The 25,363-nt window shown below is 44.0% G+C and overlaps 1 protein-coding gene across 1 annotated transcript in view; it reads left to right on the top strand.

The window, feature by feature from the left end:
- The window catches only part of LOC126481629 (uncharacterized), a 57,371-nt gene that overhangs the window by 10,588 nt on the left and 21,420 nt on the right, over positions 1-25,363 (top strand). The window contains exon 3 of the mRNA XM_050105518.1: positions 24,760-25,012. Coding sequence (XP_049961475.1) covers positions 24,760-25,012 — 253 coding nt within the window. The remainder of the gene's footprint in view (positions 1-24,759; positions 25,013-25,363) is intronic.

A 25,363-nucleotide genomic window follows, 5' to 3' on the forward strand; every position in this document is an offset into this window, starting at 1 on the left:
CGCTGTCGCGGCATGCTACCAGTGTTAAAGACTGCGATGGAGCTCCGTATGCCACGGCAAACTGGCTGACACTGACGGCGGCGGTGCACAAATGCTGCGTAGCTAGCGCCATTCGACGGCCAACACCGCGGTTCCTGGTGTGTCCGCTGTGCCGTGCGTGTGATCATTGCTTGTACAGCCCTCTCGCAGTGTCCGGAGCAAGTATGGTGGGTCTGACACACCGGTGTCAATGTGTTCTTTTTTCCATTTCCAGGAGTGTAGTTTCACAACGTCAGCCAACCAAATACTCGATGCTCATTACTTAAAGATCTGTAGTGCCTGTCATCAGATTGAACTCTTATGTAGTTCAGTTGCACTTACATAAACCTGCATGTCTGTAGGTGTTGTTTCATCCACATATTGGCCTGTAGCCGTCGGCATTAAAATAATTATATCTGTTGATGTGAAGCAACAGTTTATCGTTACTAAAACGAAAATTGTGTATATTCTTCATAGCACTGAATGTAGGAACATATTACATTGTTAACCCTAGTACCACTAAGCTCTGTCACATGGATGTCTACGGCGGGGGGGGGGGGGGGGGGGGGAGGCAAAAATTGCCCTCACATTCTTTTCACTTTATAAGATGTTGTTCGTTTGTTTGTTTTTTCATTATTATTTAATGTACTAGGATTTTCTTTACTAGGTTGCAACACACTTTCCATAGCTATCAGGAACATTATAACATACACCAATACAATAAATAAACTAATCAATATGAGAACTATTATTACATTTGTATCACGAAACTTCCTGCCAGCGGATTCACTAGGCATCTGACAACTGCCTTTGTACTCCGTTCCTCGGCAGGTCGTTCATCCATCCCTGCATAGACCTCCATTTTTAGAACATACCGGGTGTGTGCATCTGATAACATCCTAATCAATATGTGATACTTCCCAGGCTTGTCTTTCGTAAAGACGTTAAAGGGACATCTTCCTCGAAATAGGGTGAGCAGTTCATCGATCGTTAGATCTGCACTTGGTATGTAGTATTTCACAAACATTCCGTCAACTTATCCTCTTAACGTCTTTCGGTTCTTGTTTCTTTATCATCAAATCTAATCACGGACAGAAATTCTCCACATCGAATACGACTCATTGTAGCCCTGTAGATATTCTTATGGGGGAGAGTAAAGTCCTAAAGAGGCAGTCTAGTGTCATTATTTGAGCCCATGAGTATCAAAATACCAATGAAGGCGTACATTTCTTCTACGGTTTTAAGTTTTAAGTTCTTATTACAAGCTTCTTGGTTTGTATAGTCCACGATAATCTTCATTATTTCACGAGTTATAAGATTTTTGAAAGATTCTGACATACTAGAGGTCAGGCCTTCATGATTCAAACCTTCGCGAAAAAGCCGGCCGGTGTGGCCGTGCGGTTCTAGACACTTCAGCCTGGAACCGCGAGACCGCTGCGGTCGCAGGTTCGAGTCCTGCCTCGGGCATGGATGTGTGTGATGTCCTTAGGTTAGTTAGGCTTAAGTAGTTCTAAGTTCTAGGGGACTGATGACCTCAGATGTTAAGTCCCATAGTGCTCAGAGCCTTCACGAAAATTCCCTGTATTTTGTACTGATTTGCGTATTTGCCTTGGAGGCGCAGTAATATATTCCCTATCGCTTTTTACTGTGACAATGATGCTGGAAGCAGCTGCATGCTGTTCATCAGGGGATGAACTCTGTGAACTTGACTTATTTTCAATTGCTCTGTCACTAACGTGTGTCACAACTGTATCTCTTCTTCTGGATCACTTTCATCACTTTCACTTGCTTCATTTACTGTAGCTGACACCTCTTCATCTGTGAGAAACTTCTGATGCTGCCAAAACATTTTATTAGAACTGCGAGTAATGTACAACTGCTCGAACAACAAAGAAGATTTATTTCAAAACAAGAATGGCTACACAATACAGCGGTACCAACAGTCAGTAACTGCATTTCTTTCTGCCATATTTAGAAATATTTTAATTAGAAAAGTGGTCTCACCGATGTCTAAAGAGGGGGAGGCAAAAACTGCCCGAACTTAAATATGATAATAATATTATAGTAATTGACAAAAATTATAAAACCATGACAGCACATACTCTAGATATTTTTCTACAACTACCTACATTCTTGCTTCTTCACTTCAACAAATAGACATATTACACATATACACATATTACACATATAAAACAAGTACTGTGGGCAATTTTTGCACCCCCCCCCCCCCCTCCCCCGTTAGTGGTGCTAGAGTTCCATGAAAATATCGTTACCTGTACTTGACGTGCAACAGATAAACACAATACGTAGAACCATTCTCGAGCTATACTCATTTCACCACGAACATAAATTGCTCTTTGGCCAGAATTATATCCATAAACAAATTATCGTTTCTTGCTCCGTGTCCGTGCAGCCTTCAGTCATCACATTACCGACACAATGAGAACGGTTATGATTACGATAAATACAAGCTCCTTCAACAATCATATCTAGGCGTTGTCAGTTTATACTTCCTTTAACTGCATTTTTACCAGCTTCTGTCCTTATGAACATTCCTTGTAAGGTAGTCATGGACTTCTAAATATCTTTAAAATAATGGCTTAACAAAGGGTGTCCATAAATTACGAAGTCGTGCTGAAAATTAAAGCCTTTTAATTTTTCATGTGAAAAATCTTCAAGCTTTTTAAAGAAAACAAACATTATTAACAATCTATACCTTTAGTCTTCATGTCTACATATTTATTTCTCAATATAGTCGCCCTGGTGACCAACACACTTCTCCCAACGAGAGACCAATTTTGTTGATACCGCCATTGTAGAATGTTTGACATTGCTGACGGAACCACAACCTCGCCTCCGCTTGCACGGTTCATCCCTATCAATGTGGAGTCCTCGATGGTGTTCTTTTAAGTTTTGCAAACAGGTCAGGTCGGGACTATATGGAGGGTGGTCGATGATGGTGAACCCAAGACATCGAATTATTGAATATGCCGCAGCGCTCATGTGTGGTCTGGCACTGTCTTACTGAAGCAGACGGTGCCCCATGTGTTGAAGAACTCTACGAATTCGAAACTCGATTAAGGCACATTGTTTCTGACTCACCGACATAGTAACGTTACACAGTGCCAAGGTGCGAGCTACAATTCAACATCACTGAGTGGCATGCACTGATGTCGTTTCATGTCATCGCATCTTCGATTGATTAATAATCGTCCATCCATTCTTCTTATTTCAGAGCATTTCAATCATTCGTCTAATATCGCAATGGTCAATCATTCACACGTTAGACATCTATTATCTGCCATACCATGATCCCTTGGCAAGCGTAAAATATGGATTTATGAGTTCCCTGATGGTACGCAATACCCGCGTCAGACTGTCTGCGGTAGGAAGGACAGAGCCATAATGAGATTGAATATCTTTCGCATTGTGAACTTTCTCTTTATTTTAACAGAACAAACTAAGTTCGATTTATTTATTTATTTATTGGAATAACACCTCCAATGGTATTGGCTATTGGGAAACAGGATAACTTACAATCAAAAATCTGTACCAGGTTCATTAATAGCAGACAAATTAAAAACAATAATAACACCTGTAGCAGCAGTACAACAAAAGAGCTAAAAATTCTTTGTCGGAGAAAGTTTAAGATACACAATCCAAAATAAACACCATAAAAGAATATTACCATACAAATAGCAAAGGAATGAAAGATATGCAAGAGAAATAGCCAGAGAAAACTTATGGTAAATATTTAGTTCTGAATAACTAATGAGAAGCTTCATGAATTTACCAGATCATAAATATCCTAGAATTTGGCCTTTTCAAAAACCATCAGTGCATACAAGGTGTAAGATTAATGACCATTCAGTTGGCCGAGCCACAATTGCATAAACACATTTAATTGAACAAATCTAGTATTTACTCAACTGAAAAATTAACCAGTCCACACTTCAACAATTTAAAAGACCTAGAAAAAAATTAAAAGTAAAGATCCAGTAGGCGCGGAATGATTAAGACACAAATAGACACATCGACGTGCTTTCCAGTCCGGTCATGGCAAGGCGTTGTGTGCTCGGGAAGATCAAGGAGCGCAGGACCACCTGCACCCGGTTGGCCGTTTTGTCGAGCGTGGACTTGGCTCCTCTTTGGGACGCTGCGCTTAATCTTTCAACCAAGTCTCCCGAAAAGAAACAGAAATGGTAGCATATTTGACAGAAAAATACAGAATTTAGTACTGGAACTGGGCCAGGCCTCTACTACAGACCGAATGCCGCCACACGACAGTCACAATTACAGCAACAAGAAAACGAAGAAAATATTTTTTCAATGAGTTAACAGAGCCCAATCAACGAAACTTGTGAAGCGGCCAAAATCTAATTACAGTTACAGAGCACCAAGTTCGACTGCCAACCACAAATTATGCAAAACTCACGTTACGTGGGCGAGGGGCTGAACAGGTAACCACCACTTGGGGCGGAGCACTAACGCCAAGCTAACGCTTTCGGTTGGCTAACGAACCCTGACTAACAACAGGTTGAACATAACCTTCCGAACAACATTATAGGCACTACAAAAATGTAGTAACAAAGTGAAGTCCTAACTGGCAGAGGCTTACAGGGCCTAATAATTAAGATTAAGAGCCTTCCCCCCCCCCCCCCCCCCCCCCCCCCCCAACACCCTTGCAAACGATAAAAAAAAGACACAGTCAAACTAGGTAGTAAAAACATCCACAAAGTGGAAAATGAAATTCGCGCTCCAGTAACGCACTACTGGCCACACCACTAAGATGACGTGCTACACACGCAAAGTTTAACCGACAAGAAGAAGATGTGATATGCAAATGATTAGCTTTTCAGAGAATTCACACAAGGTTGGCGACGGTGGCGACACCTACAACGTGATGACATGAGGAACGTTTCCAACTGATTTCTCATGCATTGCCTGGTGAAACGTTGTTGTGATGCCTCGTGTAAGGAGAGATGCGTATCATCACCTTTCCGACTTCGATTAAGGTCGGATTGTAGCCTATCGCGATTGCGGTTTATCGTATCGCGACATTGCCGCTCGCGTTGTTCGAGATCCAATGACTGTTAGCAGAATATGGAATCGGTGGGTTCAGGAGGATAATACGGAACGCAGTGATGTATCCCAACGGCCTCGTATCACCAGCAGTCGAGATGACACGATCGTGTTGCCACGTCTCGATCCCTGAGTCAACAGACGGGGACGATTGCAACACAACGACCATCTGCACGAACAGTTCGACCACGTTTGCAGCGGCATGGACTATCAGCTCGGAGACCATGGCTGCGGTTACCATTGACGCTGCATCACAGACAGGAGCGCCTGTGATGGTGTACTCAACGGCGAACCTGGGTGCAGGAATGGCAGAACGTCATTTTTCGGGATGAATCCCGGTTATGTTTACAGCATCATGACGGTCGCATCCGTGTTTGGTGACATCGCGGTGAACGCACACTGGAAGCGTGCATTCGTCATCGCCATACTAGCGTATCACCCGGCGCGATTGTATGGGGTGCCATTGGTTACACGTCTCGGTCACCTCTTGTTCGCATTGACAGCACTTTGAACAGTGGACGTTACATTTCGGATGTGTTACGACCCGTGGCTCTACCATTCATTCGATCCCTGCGAAACCCTACATTTCACCAGGATAATTCACGACCGCATGTTGCAGGTCCTGTAAGGGCCTTTGTGGATACAGAAAATGTTCGACCGCTGCCCTGGCCAGCACACTCTCCAGATCTCTCGCCAATTGAAAACGTGTGGTCAACGGTGGCCGAGCAACTGGCTCGTGACAATACGCCAGTCGCTACTCTTGATGAACTGTGGCATCGTGTTGAAGCTGCATGGGCAGCTGTACCGGTACACACCATCCAAGCTCCGTCCGACTCAATGCCCAGGCGAATGAAGGCCGTTATTGCGGCCAGAGGTGGTTGTTCTGGGTACTGATTTCTCAGGATCTATGCACCCAAATTGCGTGAAAATGTAATCACATGTCGGTTCTAGTATAATATATTTGTCCAATGAATACCCGTTTATCATCTGCATTTCTTCTTGGTGTAGCAATTTTATTGGCCAGTAGTGTAGTACATGCAGGAGGTCGCTCTTTAAATGAATCCGCTTAAAACATAAATGCGATGCCTTACAGCAAATAACAGACTGAAGCATTAAATAAAGAAACAAAAAATCGGAAAACTATCGAACTGAATAGTCAACGATTCGTACAGGAAATGGCAGTTATACCTATGGTTACTGCCGATGCTCTGCTCACCCGCATCCGACATACCAAATCGGAAGCTCACCAGACACATCCGTACTACGATCCAGGAAGAACAACGAGGAGCCGACACAGCGGCGGTCCATCTCTAGGACCGGTCGGTTGCTGAAGTACATAACAGTCTCCTTCCCATGACACGCGCTCCACGCGTTCAAAGGTTTGCAGCCGGCCGTAACCGAGGCAATACTGGTTTGCAACCCAGGAACCACCTGAGTGTGTCTTCCATGTATCGCTGCTACACTCAGAGCCTTTGACTGTTAACTGCCGAACTTTCACCAGCCACCAACTGCCGGCACACTACTCGCCTCGCCACCAGGCTCGAACTTGGCCACCTCACCCCGAGTGAAACGTTTCAGCTTTCCGGTCTGACGGTCACTGCCCTCGCCTCCGATATTCGCGCGAACCACGCTCTCCTAAGGCAAAGGTGTGATGTTCTACTAGAAACCATGGCGCGATCTATTGATCGTACAACGATTCACCAATCACCTCCTGACCTCTTAACAAGCGATTGTTAGGATACTCAGGATCTGTTGATAGTTAACGTCTAAGATTCTCTTGAATGTCTCTGCACAGGCCAAACTAGCAGCATAAAAGGTGTGTTGAGGGCGACATGCTCAAATGGATTGCAAATGGGCGTCTCGTGTTTGAGTCCTTTACCTTAGCTCGACATACCCGTGAAAAAAGCCCGTAGCAAGTTGTCAGATGACCGTGATGGCTACGGAGTCCGTCCATCTCGTCCAGTCCACCCATCTGGAAACTTGAGGTCAAGTTTCAAGTGTTCCAATTCTTATATCTTTTCCAGGTGAATATCACTGTTGACGGTTGGATGGCTGGAAAATAGTGGACTTACGATGCAGTTACTTACGAAAGTCTGATCACACGTTGACCTTAAGAAGCCGTCTCTCCATTTCAGTCTAATGGCCATAAGCCGGCCGGTGTGGCCGTGCGGTTCTAGGCGCTTCAGTTTGGAACCGCGTGACCGCTACGGTCGCAGGTTCGAATCCTGACTCGGGCATGGATGCGTGTGATGTCCTTAAGATAGTTAGGTTTAAGTAGTTCTAAGTTGTAGCGGACTGATGACCACAGATGTTAAGTCCCATAGTGCTCAGAGCCATTTGAAACATTTTTAATGGCCATAAAGGAACATTACAACAGCAGAGTTTCCGGGATACTTGAAAAATTGACTCAACAGTGAAAGAAATATTTTCTGAGGGGTAATTGTTTGCGTAAACCTTGGTTAGCACTGCATACTGTTCGCGCTGATTTTTGCCCTTCGATTTAAGTACCTGAAGCAGTTGCACCTTGTAGACATAAAGACGTAACCTCTTTTGCAAGATTTTGTGCATTGTTGATCTCTGGCCGCTGTGCGCACTAATTTTTTGTGACACTCCTTGCAGAAGTCCGTCGTTCGTTGTTCCTGTTGGCGTCTGGAAACGATGATCGTCCCGCTCCTGTTTCTGTAAATAACGTATTCTAAACCCGAATACTTGCTCGGGAGGGTGGTGCCCTTCCACACTGTCAAACAGTATCATTGTGGTAGGATATCGAGCTTTAGTTCTACTAACCAGATTACAAACTAAGATTTCTCATACGTCGCGCCTATTTTTCGTCGAATCTGCATAATGTGGGATAAAGGAACAGAAAGTGTGTGTTACCTTTTCACGTGTTGTAAATATATGATATAGTTCCAAAATCTAAAATGACAAATAATTTACGGACACACTACTCGTGCTCTTCGTCACTCTTTGCGAACAGAACAAAGCAGATCACGCTTTCCATTATTAGTCAACGTCATACTACCGGAAATAGAGTCGGTACACCCTTTTACAAGTTCCCAGTTCACTCAAGATTTATTACTGCCACAGTGCGTATGGAGTACATCAAATGATTACATTTACAGATGAACAGCACAAGCTGTTCTGGGGTAACAGGGATTGATCCGTACTGAATTACCTGGATTAGTATGTGTTTTAACCTCCACGGGCTGCAATGCAGCTGCTAACTCTAATACCCAGTCATTCATATAGATGGCGAATGCTGAACTATGATACATTGCGCCACGCCTGCTCGACCTGTTCACGTAGTTCTCTAAGACTTGGTGGGTGATGAGTCGCACAAGTCACTTCTCGTCCCGTCAAATCATTGGAGATCAGAGATGGTGCTGGCCAGGGAAGTTGCTGCACGTCTTGAAGACCAAATTGAGTTTCAAGGGAAGTGTGTGTGCGTGCATTATGCTGATGGAACAAGCATCAAAAATAAGTTCAAATGTGTGTGAAATTTTATGGGACTTAACTGCTAAGGTCATCAGTCCCTAAGCTTACACACTACTCAACCTACATTATTCTAAGGACAAACACACCCACCCATGCACGAGGGAGGACTCTAACATCCACCGGGCCAAGCCGTACAGTCTATGACAGCAGCGCCCTAGACCGCTCGGCTAATCCAGCGCGGCAACACACATCACCTTCCCGTTGCAAAGCCGCACACGGTGGCCACTCGGTCTATGGGCGCCTTGCCGCGGTTCGCGCGGCTCTCGGCGTCCGAGGTTCGAGTCCTCCCTCGTGCATGGGAGTGTGTGTGTGTGTGTGTGTGTGTGTGTGTGTGTGTGTAGTCCTTAGTGTATGTTAGTACAATTAGATTCAATAGTGTGTAAGCCTAGGGACCGATGACCTCAGCAGTTTGGTCCCATAGGAACTTACCAACTGAGGCAAGAACGGCAAAAGAACCAGTCTATCAAGATTCCGCACGCACGGAGCTCTGGTTAGCGTCCCCTACAGAAACAAGAAAGGTGAACGAGATTTGTATCTTATTGCACCCCAGACCAGATTGCCTGATATGGTGTGTCTTGGAAGAATTCACTCTAACAGCAGGACTCATCATATCTACGTCGTACGCGCAAACGATCATCACCTGCATGCAGGCAGAATCTGCTTTATCGCTAAAGACCACGGTGCGCCATTTTACATTAGTAGTGATCCTCTGGCGGCACCAGTCGAGATGTGCACTTTGATGCCCTGCCGTGAGTGGAAGACGGGCTAGAGGTGTTCCTGTCCACAGTCCCACTGCTGATACTCGGTTCACAATTGTTTTGTTGACATGTCTTATCCGTACTGTGGTAGCTTACGATCTGCCATTGCTGCCTTTAGAAAACAACGATCCTGGCGGGCATGTTGCCTGAATATACTGAATCTCGTCTACGAGTATGAGAATGTTCACGTGACCACTGATACCAGCATCGCTGCGCAGCTGACGTGGGACGATCAACCTGTGTGGCACTTCTCCGAAAAGACCATCTTGTCACTCGGAAGGCCACAAGTTGACCCCTTTCAAATTCTCTGTTGCCTGTAGAAAGCACGATTGCGTCTACGTGGCATGGTTGCCTGCTTGCTTCACACGTTTGCACAACAATGAGTCTGCTAGATGTGATCATTCTTTATTAAAGGGTAGGTGGAACTGACTCTGTGGTAGCTATGCCGCTGCGTTTCTATTGGCGGGCGACCTTGAAAACGTTATCAGTTCATGTACTATCCCCCAGGTAGCACATGCCGTCATCGGATCAAAAACGACGTACTTTCCAGGTGTACTAATTATTTTTCTGGTAGCGTAATTATTTACATTTTACACAGACGATTTGTTGAGTATAATGTGTTATTTCATGATTATTGCTGATACTACCACCTCATCATCGACATTCAGTATCTCAAGTGATTTAACCGAAACCAGTCAAGTGTAATAGAGAAAATAGCAACTTTCTGTTTAAAATTATGTTTCTGGTTATCAGTCACTGATTTTTTAGAGATGCTGTATCTAAAGTACTACATATCAATAAACCTCACAAAAATTCTGCAATTAATTGGTTGTATTGGTATGTCACAATTTTTGTGTTACATTCTCTTTTCGTCATGAACATCGAGTTCAGTGGTATGTGGAAGCACCTTCTTGCTGCTCATCAATGTTCACATCCATACGTCTATATTTTCATATTGCCTCACAGAATATTGTATATGCACCAGACAATGTTTTGAAACGCTCTACAGTATGAAGAAATCCAAAAATTTTCGGACTCTCATTCATGAGGGGCCTAATTTGAATCATTAATTGGTTATCAAAATTTAAATTTTCCAGAGTTTCCCCAAATCGTGTGAAGCAAATATTGCAGTGATTTTCTTTGTTTTTTTATGTCTTTTTTTTCGAGGTGCGAGCCATGTTCACTGTCCAGTTTTTTTCAGACCGAGCTCGGGTCACGTGCCCAGTGGCCCGATATCTACCGGAGTTTCAGTCCTAATCCTCCAACTCATCCAATATTTCTTCTGCTCTAGAAAGCTGCCCGTGCCATTTGGATGTAATTCCCTCCTCATCCGACATTTCATAATTTATCTCCATAGCTAATAATTTGAGATTGCATCACAATATTGCTTCGACATTCTTGTTCCTTTTAACGTCTTTTTCACTGACTCGAGTTCTATCTCCGCTAGCCGTACGACTACAGACGCTTTTTCCTATATCCACAGCACCAGTAAAGTTTTAGAACTGTGACCAACGTCGTTTGGCGTCTCTGCACGAATCTAAACTTTCATGGTTGATCGATTTACTGTACTGTGAGCCATTCTTACAACCTATCCTATAATGGGCAGGTGTTTGGCCCATGCCACACAGAGCCGCCAATAAACTGCGTTCCGAATTTGAGCATCTTAAGCAGGTAAACGTGACGTTTTGGCTTTTGAGTGTACTGGGTTGGTGCATAGGTTCGTTGCGTTTTCTTTTTGCATTATGGTATTTAGGTTGGTTTGATTTTTCCTCGATTTTTATTTGTAGTTCACTGTTACTACTTGAGTTTATGTATTGTCTTTTTTTCATTTGCGGATAGTGTAGGGAGACTAGAAAACCGACTGCCTTGTGGAGAAATCGGAACATTTCTGACATATTCTTCAAAAAATGGTTCAAATGGCTCTATGGGACTTAACGTCTGAGGTCATCAGTCCCCTAGAACTTAGAACTAATTAAACCTAACTAACATAAGGACATCACTCACATCCATGCCCGAGGCAGGTTTCGAACCCGTGACCGTAGCAGTCGCTCGGCTCCGGACTGAAGCGCCTAGAACCGCTCGCCCACCGCGGCTGGCGACATATTCTTCTGTATGAGTTCTATAGAGGCGTGAAAGCAGTGAAGGCAGCCAGAAATATTTTCATCGTGTATGGGGATAATGCTACTGGACAGAGAACCGCAAGAAATGGTTTTGACAATAGTGACTCTCCACGTTCAGGAAGACCTAGTGAGTTTCATGAAGATCGTTTAAACGCATTAAACCACAGTGATCGACGTCACTGTGCTCGAGAACTGGCACATGTGATGAACTGTGATCATTACACCATCGAGCGACATTTGCATGCAACTGGGAGCGTCAAAAAATCACGTGTATGGATACGGCACGCAATAATCCAAAATCAAAAAAACCAGCGAGCGGACAGATGTAGACCTCTGCTTGCTTACCTTTAGTTGGCTCACGAACAACACCGACCACTCTTAACGTTTATCATCAGTGATTACGAGAAATGGTGTCATTATGCTAACATAAGGAGAGAAAGGAATGTTTGGGGCCAAACAAAGCAGCAGTTCCCCATACATATACTTGCGCGCATCCCCAAAATATAATGTTACGGATCTCATGGAACAGCGACTGTGGGGTGTACTACAAATTGCTTCCCGGAGGGTAACCATCACTGCTGGTATTTACTGTCAACAACTGAGTCGTCTTGCAGACGCAGTTCAAAAAAAACGACCAACAAGAGTACGTAAAGTGAGGCTACTCCCTGATAACGCCCGCCCGTACTCTGCGAGACTGACGAAAATTATTACAGGAGTGGAGAAATCATTCCGCACCCATCTTATTCATCTGATCTTGCGCACACAAATTATCACTTTTTACACTCTCTGTCGAACAGCCTTCAAAGGGATTTCGCATGAAAATGCGTTGCGAACATAGCTAGACGAGTTCTTCGCCTGAAGATCACGTAACTTCTACAGTCGCGGAATAGAAAATTTACCCCAGAGTTGGCAGACATGTTATTAATGGCCAAAGACTCTGTTAGGTGTTCGCTGTTTTTTGTGAACTTCTGGATAGGTGCTACGAACTTATGCACCAATCCATTATATTGCTGAATTTCTGTCTTTCCCTCAAAATGTTTCGTCGATAGATTGAATTCTTCTGGAACCCATGCATTCTTGCCAGTTAGCTCCTCGTACCAGTTACTTCTTTGCATCGAAAGCTCAGTGATTTCCCTTTTTTTTAGAGATGTCCTTTCCTTTTCAATTGAACTACTTACTCCCGTATTGTTATAGCTTCTTCTACAACCTTAGAGAAATTCAAACGTACATCATCATTCTCGGTACTTCAGTATTCTACTTCTTTCCACATTAATTGTGCCGGATAATTCTCTTAAACTTTAGCGTAATCATTATTACTAAACCGTGATCTGAGTCAATATTTGCTGCTAGGGTCGTTTTACAATTCAGTCCCTGGTTTCGGAATCTCTGTCTGACCATGACATAATCTAGTTGGGATCGTCTCTAGTCTCCACACCTTTGTAGCGATTTTTTATCACTGTATACGCTATCACCAGCTGAAATTTGTTGCAGAGGTATACTAGTCTTTCTCGTCTCTCATTCCTAATAAAGAGACCGTATTCTATCACAACTCTGTTCTATACATCTTCTACGACAACTTTCAAACTTCAATAATTAGATTTCCAGATCACTTTACGTGCTGAATCTACATCTACACCCACATCATACTCCGCAAGCCACCTAGTGGTGTGTGGTGGAGGGTACATTCTGTACCACTAACTGAGCTCTCCAATCCTGTTCCACCGACGAACAGTGCGTGGGAAGAATGATTGCTGTCAAGTCTCTGTGTTGGCTCTTATTTCTCGAATTTTCTCCTTATGGTCATTACGCGAGAGGTGTGTGGGGGGGAAACAATATGTTGTTCGACTATTCCCGGAAAGTTCTCTCTCAAAACTTCAATAGTAAATCTCTCCGTGATGCACGAAGCCTCTCTTGTGACGTCAGCCAATGGAGTTTGTTGAGCATCTCTGTATTGCTTTCATGCCGGGTAAACGATCCCGTGGCGAAACGCGCGGCTCTTCGTTGGATCTTCTCTCTCTCTCCTATCGCCATCCCAGATAAATGAGCAATAGTCAAGAATCGGCCGAACAAACGCCTTACATTTCCTTAGGGTTCTTCCTATGAATCAAGTCTGGCATCCGCTTTTCCCACTGTTGGTTTTATGTGATTATTCCACTTAAGGTCGCTCAGGATAGTTACTCTTAGATATTTTACGGCAGACACAGGGGTTTGTTATCAACAGCGTAGCTATAGAGTAAAGGATTTCTTTAGCTATGTATGCGCAATATGTTACATTTGTCAACGTTCAGTCAGGGTCAAATGCCATTGCCCGCATAAATCATCAATCCTCTGAACGTCATTCTGCAAACTTACTATCGCCTGGAGTTGTTACTTTGTTATAGACAATCGCATCATCTGCGAACTGCCTTAGAGAGCACCCAACGCTTTCTGCTACATCATTTATACATATTGTAAGCAGTAACGGTACTATCACACTTCCTTGGGGTGCACCGGAAATTATCTTTACATCTGTCGATTTTGTTCCGTTAAGAGCGATGAGTTGAGTTTTGTCTGCAAGAAAGTCTTGAATACAGTCACAAATCTGCTCCGATACTTTAAGCTCGAATTTTTTTTCACTAAACGGCAGAGCTGGACTGTATCAAATGCCTTTGTGAGGTCAATAGACAGGACATCAACCTGAGCGCCATTGTCTACGGCACTGTGTATCTGATGGAGAAACAGAGCGAGCTGAGTTTCGCAGGAATCTGTTGGCGGAATGCATGTTGATTTTTATAGATCAGATTTTCCTTCTCCAAGAAAGTCATAATTCTTGAGCATAAAACATGTTCCATAATTCTACAACAGATTGACGTCAATGATGTAGGTCTATGATAGTGTGCATCTGTCCTACAGCCATCCTTAGAAACGGGAATGACCTGCGCTTTCTTCCAGTCGCTAGGTATCCTTCGTTGCTCAAGCGATCTACAATAAATTACTGCTAGAAAGTGGGAAAGATCTTTCGCATAATCTTTGTAGAATCTTACAGGTGTCTCATCTGGTCCTGACGCCTTTCTACTATTAAGCGAGTGTAGATTTTTTTTCTATTTCGCGACCGCTTATCTCAATATCTGCCATACCGACGACTGAAAGAAGGGGCAGTGTTACAATCCTCCGTGGTGAAACAATTTCGGAAGACCGAATTTAGTTTTTGGCCTTCTCCCTCTCATCTTCCATTTCGGTGCCATTATGGTCACTGAGTGAATGAAGAGATGATTTTGACCCACTTACTGATTTACTGATTTTACATACGATCAAAACTTCTTAGGGTTTGTACTCATATCGGTTGTTAAAGTTTTATTTTCAAAGTCATTGATCGCTTCTCTCATTGCTCTCCTTACGTCCATTTTCTTTTCGTTCAGCTTTTCTTTGTCAGCCACACCTTTACTTCTCTCGAATCTGAGATGGAGTTCTCTTTGTTTATGTAGCAGTTTTCTGACATGGCTACTAAACCACGGTGGGTCTTTTCGATCCCTTAAGATCTTACTCCGAGCATATTTGTCTGGGTCGTACTGATGTTTCCTTTTAATTTTTTCCATTTGTTTTCAACATCTTCGTCATCACCGAACATTTGATGGTGACTGCTCAGATACTCAGATACTCTGAAATTTGTGTGCTGTCACTCTTTCTGGAGAAAAATATCTTCCTACCTTACCAAACATTCTTTGTCAGACCCGTTGTCATACATGCTATCACAGCCTTATGATCACTTATACCTTCCTCTACATTGACTGATTCAATAAGTTCAGATCTGTTTGTTGCAAGGGGATGTAAGACGTCACCCTCACTAGTTGTGATGTTAGAAAGAACTCGGCCAGCAGCTTCTAAAATTTTTGTTAGTTAAAACACGACCAGTTTCGCGGCCTCAAGCCTCATCATCAGATGTGCCTACACGGTAGAAAGAAAGGTACAGCGTCACCAGATTTTGTGAAAGTTGAAGGAGTTGGTTCTCTAACTACCTGCTCAATTTTCGAACAAGACACCAAGAACCAGGTCACACGAATCGCTGTCGCCGACACCAGTTCTGATAGCGTGACACTCCCAATCTATGAAAATTATTAACGATATTCTGCAAGTGCTGTCTGAAGCGCTCTACCATTATAGCTCCTTACCAGGCGTTCTATAAAAGCATCCGATTATCGTTTTTGACCGATCTTTGATAGTTAACTTCATCCACATTAATTCACACTCGAAATCCGTAATAGCCTCGCAATATTTTATCGCATTCATTGCCGAGTAATCTATCCTTACGATAAATATTCCAGTCTTAACTTAGGATTTCGTTCTCCTTATCGTCTAGTTTCAACCAACTTTCTGTTCCTAATACTATACGTCCATTATAACCTTCAGTATGCGATACTAATTCTGGGACATTTCCTTGGACGCTCCTCCAGTTTACCAAAAACAGTTAACCTCTTCTATCTCTGATCCGCAACCGCAGATGTTCTCTGAGGACGTTGTGGCTAATTTACAAGGCAAATCGTCTTTGATCCCAAGGGAGGGTTTCTATAACCTAAAAAACCCCATTTGCACACCACACATACACCGCTACCCTAGTAGTCACTTCCTGCGTGTAGTGCACGCTTGACCGATTAAGGAGAGCTCTACACTTCTGTACCCAATAGTGGAGGTCGAGAAATTCGCATGCGATACAGTCGCAATGTCGATTGAGTCTCTGGTTTAGGTCTTCCATCCTGCTGGAAACACGTTCGTAATGCTAATATGCTTCCTCTATGATTTTCTATTCTTGTGACATCGGCCACTATAGCTGATAATTCTGAATAGAATAATACTATCGCTGGTATGCTCACAGTAACTCGCCTTCTGCGCTGATTTCCTGTTTGAACACCACTACACCACTATTTCCTTCTGTTGATATTACCCCTTTATCCGTCCAACCAGAGATTCTTATTTTCTTAACGTCTAAATTCACTGATACACACTATATCTAGACCGATTCAGATTTTCTAACTTCACTATCACATTCAGACTTTTGATTTTCCGCGCTAAGACTCGTTGAATGTAAATTACTTCGTTGTTATTCAATATTTTTCTTGCAATTATCTCCACTTTAACAGTTTCCTCCTGGATACGGAATGGAAGACTAATGCGGAATCTGTTGCCTGTGGAAGATTATCATGACGCTTTCTCAATTACAGACAACATGCCCTGTGGATTCTCACTGTGTGTTTCCAATCTACGGGTTTCCACTGTCTTCTGATTCCTCCTGACTATGATCATCGCTGATTCATTCGCTTTTTTGGGCCGTTCCTAACACCAATGGCAAAATGGTGCCCCCTATTGTACGCTCTTTTACCATTTATGAAACCGATTTTCGTTGATTGTAAGTGACTTCTTACATCGGAAGCCTTCGACCACCAAGTTGATGAAATTTATTCAAAATTAAAGCAAGTACTGAGATGGGACACAGAACATTCGGCATACCCAATACTGGTCAAGGACGTAGCCTACAACACGGCTCTATGTACACTGTGTGATCTAAAGTATCCAGACGCCCCGAAAAACATAAATTTACCATATTAGGTGCATTGTGCTGCCACCTACTGCCAGGTACTCCATATCGGCGACCTCAGTAGTCATTAGACATCATGAGAGAGCAGAATGGGGAGCTCCGCGGAACTCACGAGCTTCAAGCGTCGTCAGGTGATTGGGTGTCACTTGTGTCATACGACTGTACGCGAGATTTCCACACTCCTAAACATCCCTAGGTACACTGTGAGATTGAAGTGGAAACGTGAAAGGACATGTTCAGCACAAAAGCGTACAGGCCGAAATGGCTCTGAGCACTATGGGACTTAACTTCTGAGGTCATCAGTCCCCTAGAACTTAGAACTACTTAAACCTAACTAACCTAAGGACATCACACACATCCATGCCCGAGGCAGGATTCGAACCTGTGACCGTAGTGGTCGCGCGGTTCCAGACTATAGCGCCTAGAGTCGCTCGGCCACTCTGGCCGGCCGTACAGGCCGACCTTGTCTGTTGACTGACAGTGACCTTCGACATTTGAAGAGGGTCGTAATGTGTAAGAGGGCAGACATCTATCCACACCATGACACAGGAATTCAAAAATGCATTAGGATCCACTGCAAGTACTACGACAGTAAGGCGGGAGGTGAGAAAACTTGGATTTCATGGCCGAGCGCCTGCTCATATGCCACACATCTCACCGGTAAATGCCAAACGACGCCTCGCTTGGTGTAAGGAGCGTAAACATCGGACGACTGAACAGTGGAAAAACGTTGTGTGGAGTGACGAATCACGGTACACTTATGTGGTAATCCGATGGCAGGGTGTGGGTATGGCGAATGCCCGGTGAACGTCACATGCCAGCGTTTGTAGTGCCAACAGTTGGAGTCTGTGGTGTTACGGTGTGGCCGTGTTTTTCATAGAGGGGCTTGCACCCCTTCTTGTTTTGCGTGGCACTATGGTTGAAATGGCTCTGAGCACTACGGAACGTAACTTCTGAGGTCATCAGTCCCCTAGAACTTAGAACTACGTAAACATAACTAATCTAAGGACATCACACACATCCATGCCCGAGGCAGGATTCGAACCTGCGACCGTAGCGGTCGCGCGGTTCCAGACTGTAGCGCCTAGAACCGCTCGGCCACCCTGTCCGGCGCGTGGCACTATCACAGCACAAGCCTACATTGGTGATTTTAGCACCTTCTTGCTTTCCCACTGTTGAAGAGCGATTCGGGGATGGCGATTGCATCTTTCAATACGATCGAGCACCTGTTCATAATGCACGGCCTGTGGTGGAGTACCTACACGACAGTACCATCCCTGTAAAGTACTAGCCTGCACAGAATCCTGACCTGAATCCTATGTACATGTTTGGAATGTTTTGGAACGCCGACTTCGTGACAGGCCTCACCGACCAACATCGATACCTCTCCCCAGTGCAGCACTAAGTAAAGAATGGGCTCCCATTCAAAAAATGGCTCTGAGCACTAAGGTCATCAGTCCCCCAGAACTTAGAACTACTTAAACCTAACCAACCTAAGGACATCACACAACACCAAGTCATCACGAGGCAGAGAAAACCCCTGACCCTGCCGGGAATCGAACCTGGGAACACGGGGGGGCTCCCATTCCCCAAGAAACCTTCCAACACCTGATTGAACGTATGCTTGCGAGAGTGGAAGCTGTTATCAAGGCTAAGGGTGGGCCAACACCATATTGAATTCCAGCATTACCGATGGAGGGAGCCACGATCTTGTAAGTCATATTCAGCCAGGCGCCCGGATACTTTTGATCACATAGTGTATGTATTAACTAGACCCCTGGCGATGACTGCACTTGTGAAGTTGTAAACTTACTTTGTGTGTATAAAATGTATACGGTATTTTCGCACCTTCATGAATATTTTTAAATGTGAGTTCAGGTAGGGTGAGGCGACAAAAGTCATAGGATAGCGATATGCCCGTGTACAGATGGTAGTAGTATCGCATACACAAGTTAGAAAGGGCAGTAAATTGGTGGAGCAGTCATTTGGACTCAGGTGATTTATGCGAAAAGTTTTCCAACGCTCTTATGGAAGCACGACGGAAGTTAAAAAGCTTTGAACGCGAAATGGTAGTTGGAGCTAGATGCATGGGACATTGCACTTTGGAAACCATAAGGGAATTCAGTTGAACCGTGAATTTATTTTCAAAACCTTTTCGTAAAAATGTACTCTATTTAATAGCGATTCATCAAGAACATTAACACATTTAATCACACTATGTGAGCGTGGAAATAGTTGCCAGTGGGTAACTGATGAAAACAAATTTATTTATACAAATGGAAATTTTATTCCTAAAAGCCCTTATTTTTTAAACAGATTTAAAATTATAATAAGAAAACACCCTCTAAATATCAAGTTACAATTTATTCAGAGACAGAAAGAACAAATGTTGACAGTATGAGCTTTAGGGCTGAGAGCCTTGCCGCTCCGTTTTGACACGGCCGTAGTCACGACCGCTCACAACAACCTCTGAAAGACTACACTGGTGCCAATCTTCAACACACCAGATTACTTTAAACTCAAAATTTTAATAAGTCATACAAGCACATAAACTGTGCACCCCGTAGGAGGGATGGAAATGGTACAAAACACTAACATTAAAAAATTAACTTGTCACTGAAGGTGCAACTTGATTTAAAAATCTCTCAAGATGATAGTCAAGATAAAAACATATTTCAGGAATTCGACCGTTACACTTCAAGCAATAAATTCGTTAACACCGAATCCGACAAACATGACAAAGGCAGCTATTAACGTACGGCAGACCGACCGACAGGCAGACAGACTCTAACTGCCTAGCAAATGCGGACGAGAGACAGACGAGCAAGCTGGGGACGAGAGGAGGAGGAGGAGGAGATAAGTGTTTAACGTCCCGTCGACAACGAGGTCATTAGAGACGGAGCGCAAGCTCGGGTGAGGGAAGGATGGGGAAAGAAATCGGCCGTGCCCTTTCAAAGGAACCATCCCGGCATTTGCCTGAAGCGATTTAGGGAAATCACGGAAAACTGGGGACGAGAGACTGACCGAGAAAAGAAGTATAAATTAACAGGTAAATGAAGCAACATATCACGAATCACTTAACTTCTAATAAACTTCGATGTGTGGCGAAAACCTGGCGCAGCACTCCCAAAACGCTCTCACGAATCGTCCGCTGCCAGCCGCTTCAACGGACGCAGGAAGGCGCACCGATCTCCCGCCTCACGGCGTCGCAGCTCACACCGGCCAGACCGATGTCGTGGGTTGACTCCTGTTGCACTCGTGTTGGCCGCGAAGCCACTACCCCTCGCTATACGGCGCGGCCGACTGGACTCACGTGGCGACCTCACATGCGCCGACGCTCAAGACGGACAAGTCATCTTGTGTCTCAGTGTGCGACCGACCAACCGATCGATCCGACCGCCAATGACCATTGCCTGAACAAACTCGAGCAGACTGGCGGCCTAACACATACTAGCACTCCAGACGACAGACAGACGCTGACTGCTCCACACTGACCCGGCTGACCAACTGACCAGAATCACCACCTACCGAGCTCATAGCGCCCCTTAATTGCACGTGAGCAGGCTACCTTTCCCCTTTTCTACCAGAGGGAGACACCAAAGCTGCGATTGTTGCAGAGGCGCCACCGCCAGAAGCGGAGGGTGACTGCTTCACACTACGCACTGCGGCGCGCTCTTCGTAACAGCAAATGTTACCACGGCTCATCGGTATTCCGAGAACCACAGTGTCAAGAATGTGCCGAGAGTACCTAATTTCAGGCATTACCTCTCACCACGGCCAACGCAATGGCCGACGGCCTTCTATTAACGACCGGGAGCAGTGACGCATGCGTAGAGCTGTCAGTGTTAACAGACATAACACTGCGTGACATAACCGCAGAAATTAATGAGGGACATACGACGAACGTATCCGTTAGGACATTGCCCAGAAATTTGGCATTAATGGATTATGACAGCGGAAGACCGACACGAGTACCATTGCTAACTCACTGAAAAACCTTTCCTGAGCTCGTGACAATATCGTTTGGACCCTAGACGACAAGAAAATCGTTTCCTCGTCAGACGAAACTCGATTTCAGTTGGTAAGAGCTGATGATAGTGCTCGAGTGTTGGTAGATACCACGAAGCCATGTGCCACGTTGTCAACAAATCATTGTGTAAGCTGGTTGTGGCTTCATAATGGTGTGAGCTAAGTGTGTACGTGAAATGCACTGGGTGCTTTGATCCATCTGAACCGTTCGTTGACTGGAAATTGTTCTATTCGGCTACTTGGAGATTATTTTCAGTCATTCATGGACTTAATGTTCCGAAATAACCATGGAGTTTTACATGCCACCGTGTCACAGTTGTTCACGACTGATTTGAAAAACATGTTGACAGAGTGAATGATTAGGCCACCCAGACCGCCGGACACGGATCTCATCGAAGATTTATGGGACACAATCTAAACGTCATCTGGTACACAAAATACTACTGCGCCAACGCTTTCGCAATTATAGACGGCTGTATAGCAGAATGGCTCAATATTTCTGCAGTGGACTTCCAACGACATTTTGAGACCATGCCACGGTGTGTGCTGTACTACGCCGCCGCAAAAGAACTTTCTACACGATATCAGGAGGTATTCCATAACTCTTGTCACTTCTGTGTATAAGATTTTAATTTTTTTTAATTTTGATGCTTTTAAATGCAAGGCGCTGAGGGTAACGTCCCTGTTTAAATGTGACTGAAATTTAAAGAAAGAGTTCAGATAGTTTACCATTAATGTAGGATAATAATATGCGAAGACTTGTGCTTTGATACTTAGGGGAATAGTAATTTAATTTTTACATCCGTAAAAAGTAGTCTTTCTCAGAGTTACAAGAGAACAATTCCAGTCTCTATAACAAAAGCACAACAATATTATCTATGTAAGCATTATTCCTCTAAAATCCATGTAACGGTGTCCGGTGGAGCGTTTTCATGAGCCATTAACATAGTAACCTTTTCTCATCTGCTGAAAAGTAATGCCTTCGAATTATTTATCTAGAAAACCTTAAAGCTTTGTAAGCAAAACCAATTACGTTAACTTCATTGATTTTTATTCTTTGTGTCTACCTGTATATTTCTCAAGATAGTGACCCTGCAGACGCCGGCCACTGTGGCCGAGTGGTTCTAGGTGCTTCTGTCCGGAACCGCGCTGCTGCTACGGTCGAGGTCCGAATCCTGCCCCTGGCATGAATGTGTGTGATGTCCTTAGGTTAGTTAGGTTTAAGTAGTTCTAAGTCTAGGGGACTGATGACCTCAGGCGTTAAGTCCCATAGTGCTCAGAGCCATTTGAACTATTTACCCTGCGGACGAACACCTTTCTTTCCATCGAGAAACCTGTTCGCTGATATGGACACAGTAGAATGACTTTGTGGATGGATCCATATCCCGACCTCTGCTTGCACCACTTCGTCACTATCAAAGTGAAGTCCTCGAAAGTGTTCTTTAAGATTTGGGTTGGACCAAATCGGGACTGTATGGAGGCTGATCGATGACAGTGTGGGATTGTTGCACATGTCGCAGTGCAGCGGAGCGCTCACGGTGCAAAACTTTCATTCTTCTATGAATTTCAGCTTAAAACAGGTTTTATGCGGTTAGAAAGTAGATTATAGCACGCTGATTTCTCACGCACTGACATACAATGATGGAAAAAAATCACAGCAACAAAATATAATTAATGTAGAGCAATAAGGTTTCCGGTATACACGTTGAAAATTCATTAACATTGCAAGACCATAGGTTAATGTAAGCGCGAGATAAGCTATTGCAAATGCTGGTACATTAATAGCCAGTGTAATCGCCAAAACGTTGAATGCAAGCAATAACTTGCATGCTTCGTGTTGTACAGGTGCCGGATGTCAGTTTGTGGAGTGGGGTTCCAAGCCTGTTGAACTTGGTCGGTCAGTGGAGGGACAGTTAATGCAGTTAGTGGACGATGCTGGAGTTGTCGACTGATATGCAAATATGTTCTCGATTGGTGACAGACCTGGTGATGGAGTAGATCAAGCCAACATGTCGACACTCCGCAGGGCATGCCGGGTTACAACAGTGGTATGTCGACGAGCGTTATTCTGTTGGAAAACATCCCCTGGAATGCTCTTCATGAATGGGAGGACAAGAGATAGAATCACCAGACTGATGTACAGATTTACAGTCAGGGTGCAGGGGATAACCACTCGTGTCCTCCTGCTGTCATATGAAATCGCACCCCAGACCGTAAAAGCTGGTAAAGGTTCAAATGGCTCTGAGCACTATGGGACTTAACTTCTGAGGTCATCAGTCCGCTAGAACTTGGAACTACTTAAACCTAACTATCCTAAGGACATCCATGCCCGAGTCAGGATTCGAACCTGCGACCGTAGCGGTCGTACGGTTCCAGACTGTAGCGCCTAGAACCGCTCGGCCATCCCGGCCGGCAGCTGGTAAAGGGTTAGCATGTCCGGCACGCAGACAGGGTGACTGCAGGCTCTCAACTGACCTCCTTCTAACCAACACACGGCCATCACTGGCACCCAGACAGAACCAGGTTTGATCAGAATATACAAGAGACCCCCCACCCTGTCCTAAGATGACAACACTGAAGTCCCAAATGGCGATGACTTTGGGTAAGTGGACTGCACGCTACGGGTCTACTGGCTCGGAGCTGCCCTTGAAGTAACTGATTTGTAACAGTTCGTTGTGTCACTGTGGTGCTGACTGCTGCTGCCGCCTTCCGCTCCAATTGCTGCAGGTGCAGTACGATGTGTCAGAGACATACGCCGAACACGATGGTCTTCTCTCTCGGTAGTGCCGGAACCCTGTCTTGTTGCGACCGTACATTCTCGTGACCATCTCTGCCAGCAGTAATCTATGATGGCTGTATTCCTGCCAAGCTTTTCTGCAATATAGAAGATGGATCATTCAGCTTCTCGTAGCTCAGTTACACGACCTTGTTCAAACTCAATGAAGTGTTAATAGTGACGTCCTTATCGCCTTAAATGCATTCTTGTCTGACATCAGCTCACCATATTCGATAAAGGTAATTAACGTTCACGCCCATTAGAACGAATATTACGCACAGTGAACTGCTAGCGATACTCTAATGCGACTGGTGCGAAATTTGCATAGACATTCCCTTTCAGATGTAGAAATACGCGAACCAGCTTTCATTTATATCGCAGAAGTATGCATGACATGTAATACCTCGAATCAATTTTGAGAAAGGAATAAAAAATTCTGAAACGTTACTTTTCAGCTCGCCCCCACAAATTCAAGAATCGTACACTGAAGGAACGGCAGTCTATGAGCTCTAACGTTTTAGTTTATTATTTGTAAAGTCACAACGAATGTCACGTATTTTATATTGATCAGTTTACCAGAGTATCCACAAACGAAATAAATGGGCATCATCCTTGATTCTAAGGGAATAAGAAGCAGCAGAGCAATAAGAAGAAGAGTAACACAAAAAATTTAAGGCAGATACTTAGATATTATACGATCGACTAACAATCCATACCGTTAGAATAGAATTTTGATGTTCCCAAAAAGTGCAATGTAAGCTGTAATGAAACCTTTAATCTACAGGAAATACATTTTATTGGGCTACGTTGTATTTTAAGAGTAGTAAATATTTCGAATGCACATAGTTTTTGCAAAACGCTCAGGTTTCAAAATCATTTTGATATTTCCTGACTCATATTTTATCTTTTCAGTCGAACGGTCTACGGTATTAAGCTCGAAGGCAAAATGATGTTCCGCTATGGCTTCATAATGAGTCTTGATAGGATTGCATTTGAGCCAAGAGAGTATCAACTAAACGAAATGCATGGCATCACCTACATCAGGGGGACATTCAAGCTACAAAATTTAACCATCTTCTACGATCTGTCGGCTCGCCTGAAAGACCAAGGACCCATCATCGGTACAGCCAAACACGTATTCGAAACTTGTGGCATCGAGGTCAGGGTAAGTCAGTAACGACGTAGTGATTACGCTTCTTTCTGATGGCATTATTAAAACACACACATTTCATTCGCGTGCCAAGAAACAACACTGACTGTCTTATGGTTTTTAAGCGCTAATTTAAATGGGAGATGGAAGACGGTAGCTGTGTGTACTCACGCTTTGTATTATACTATTATTGGTGATAAAGATTGCTATTTCTCCAGAAAAGAGGGTTTAAAGCTTATTTGGCAAGAGTTAGTATGAAGTGGGTACCGAAAGTAATTATATGATCTATTTACATCAATGTTATTAATTTTCCCTATACAGTGTGTTTCAGAAAGAGTATCAAATATTTTAGAAGTTTGTATTATA

This window comes from Schistocerca serialis, chromosome 5 (assembly GCF_023864345.2).
Source record: "Schistocerca serialis cubense isolate TAMUIC-IGC-003099 chromosome 5, iqSchSeri2.2, whole genome shotgun sequence".
Lineage (NCBI taxonomy): Eukaryota > Metazoa > Arthropoda > Insecta > Orthoptera > Acrididae > Schistocerca > Schistocerca serialis.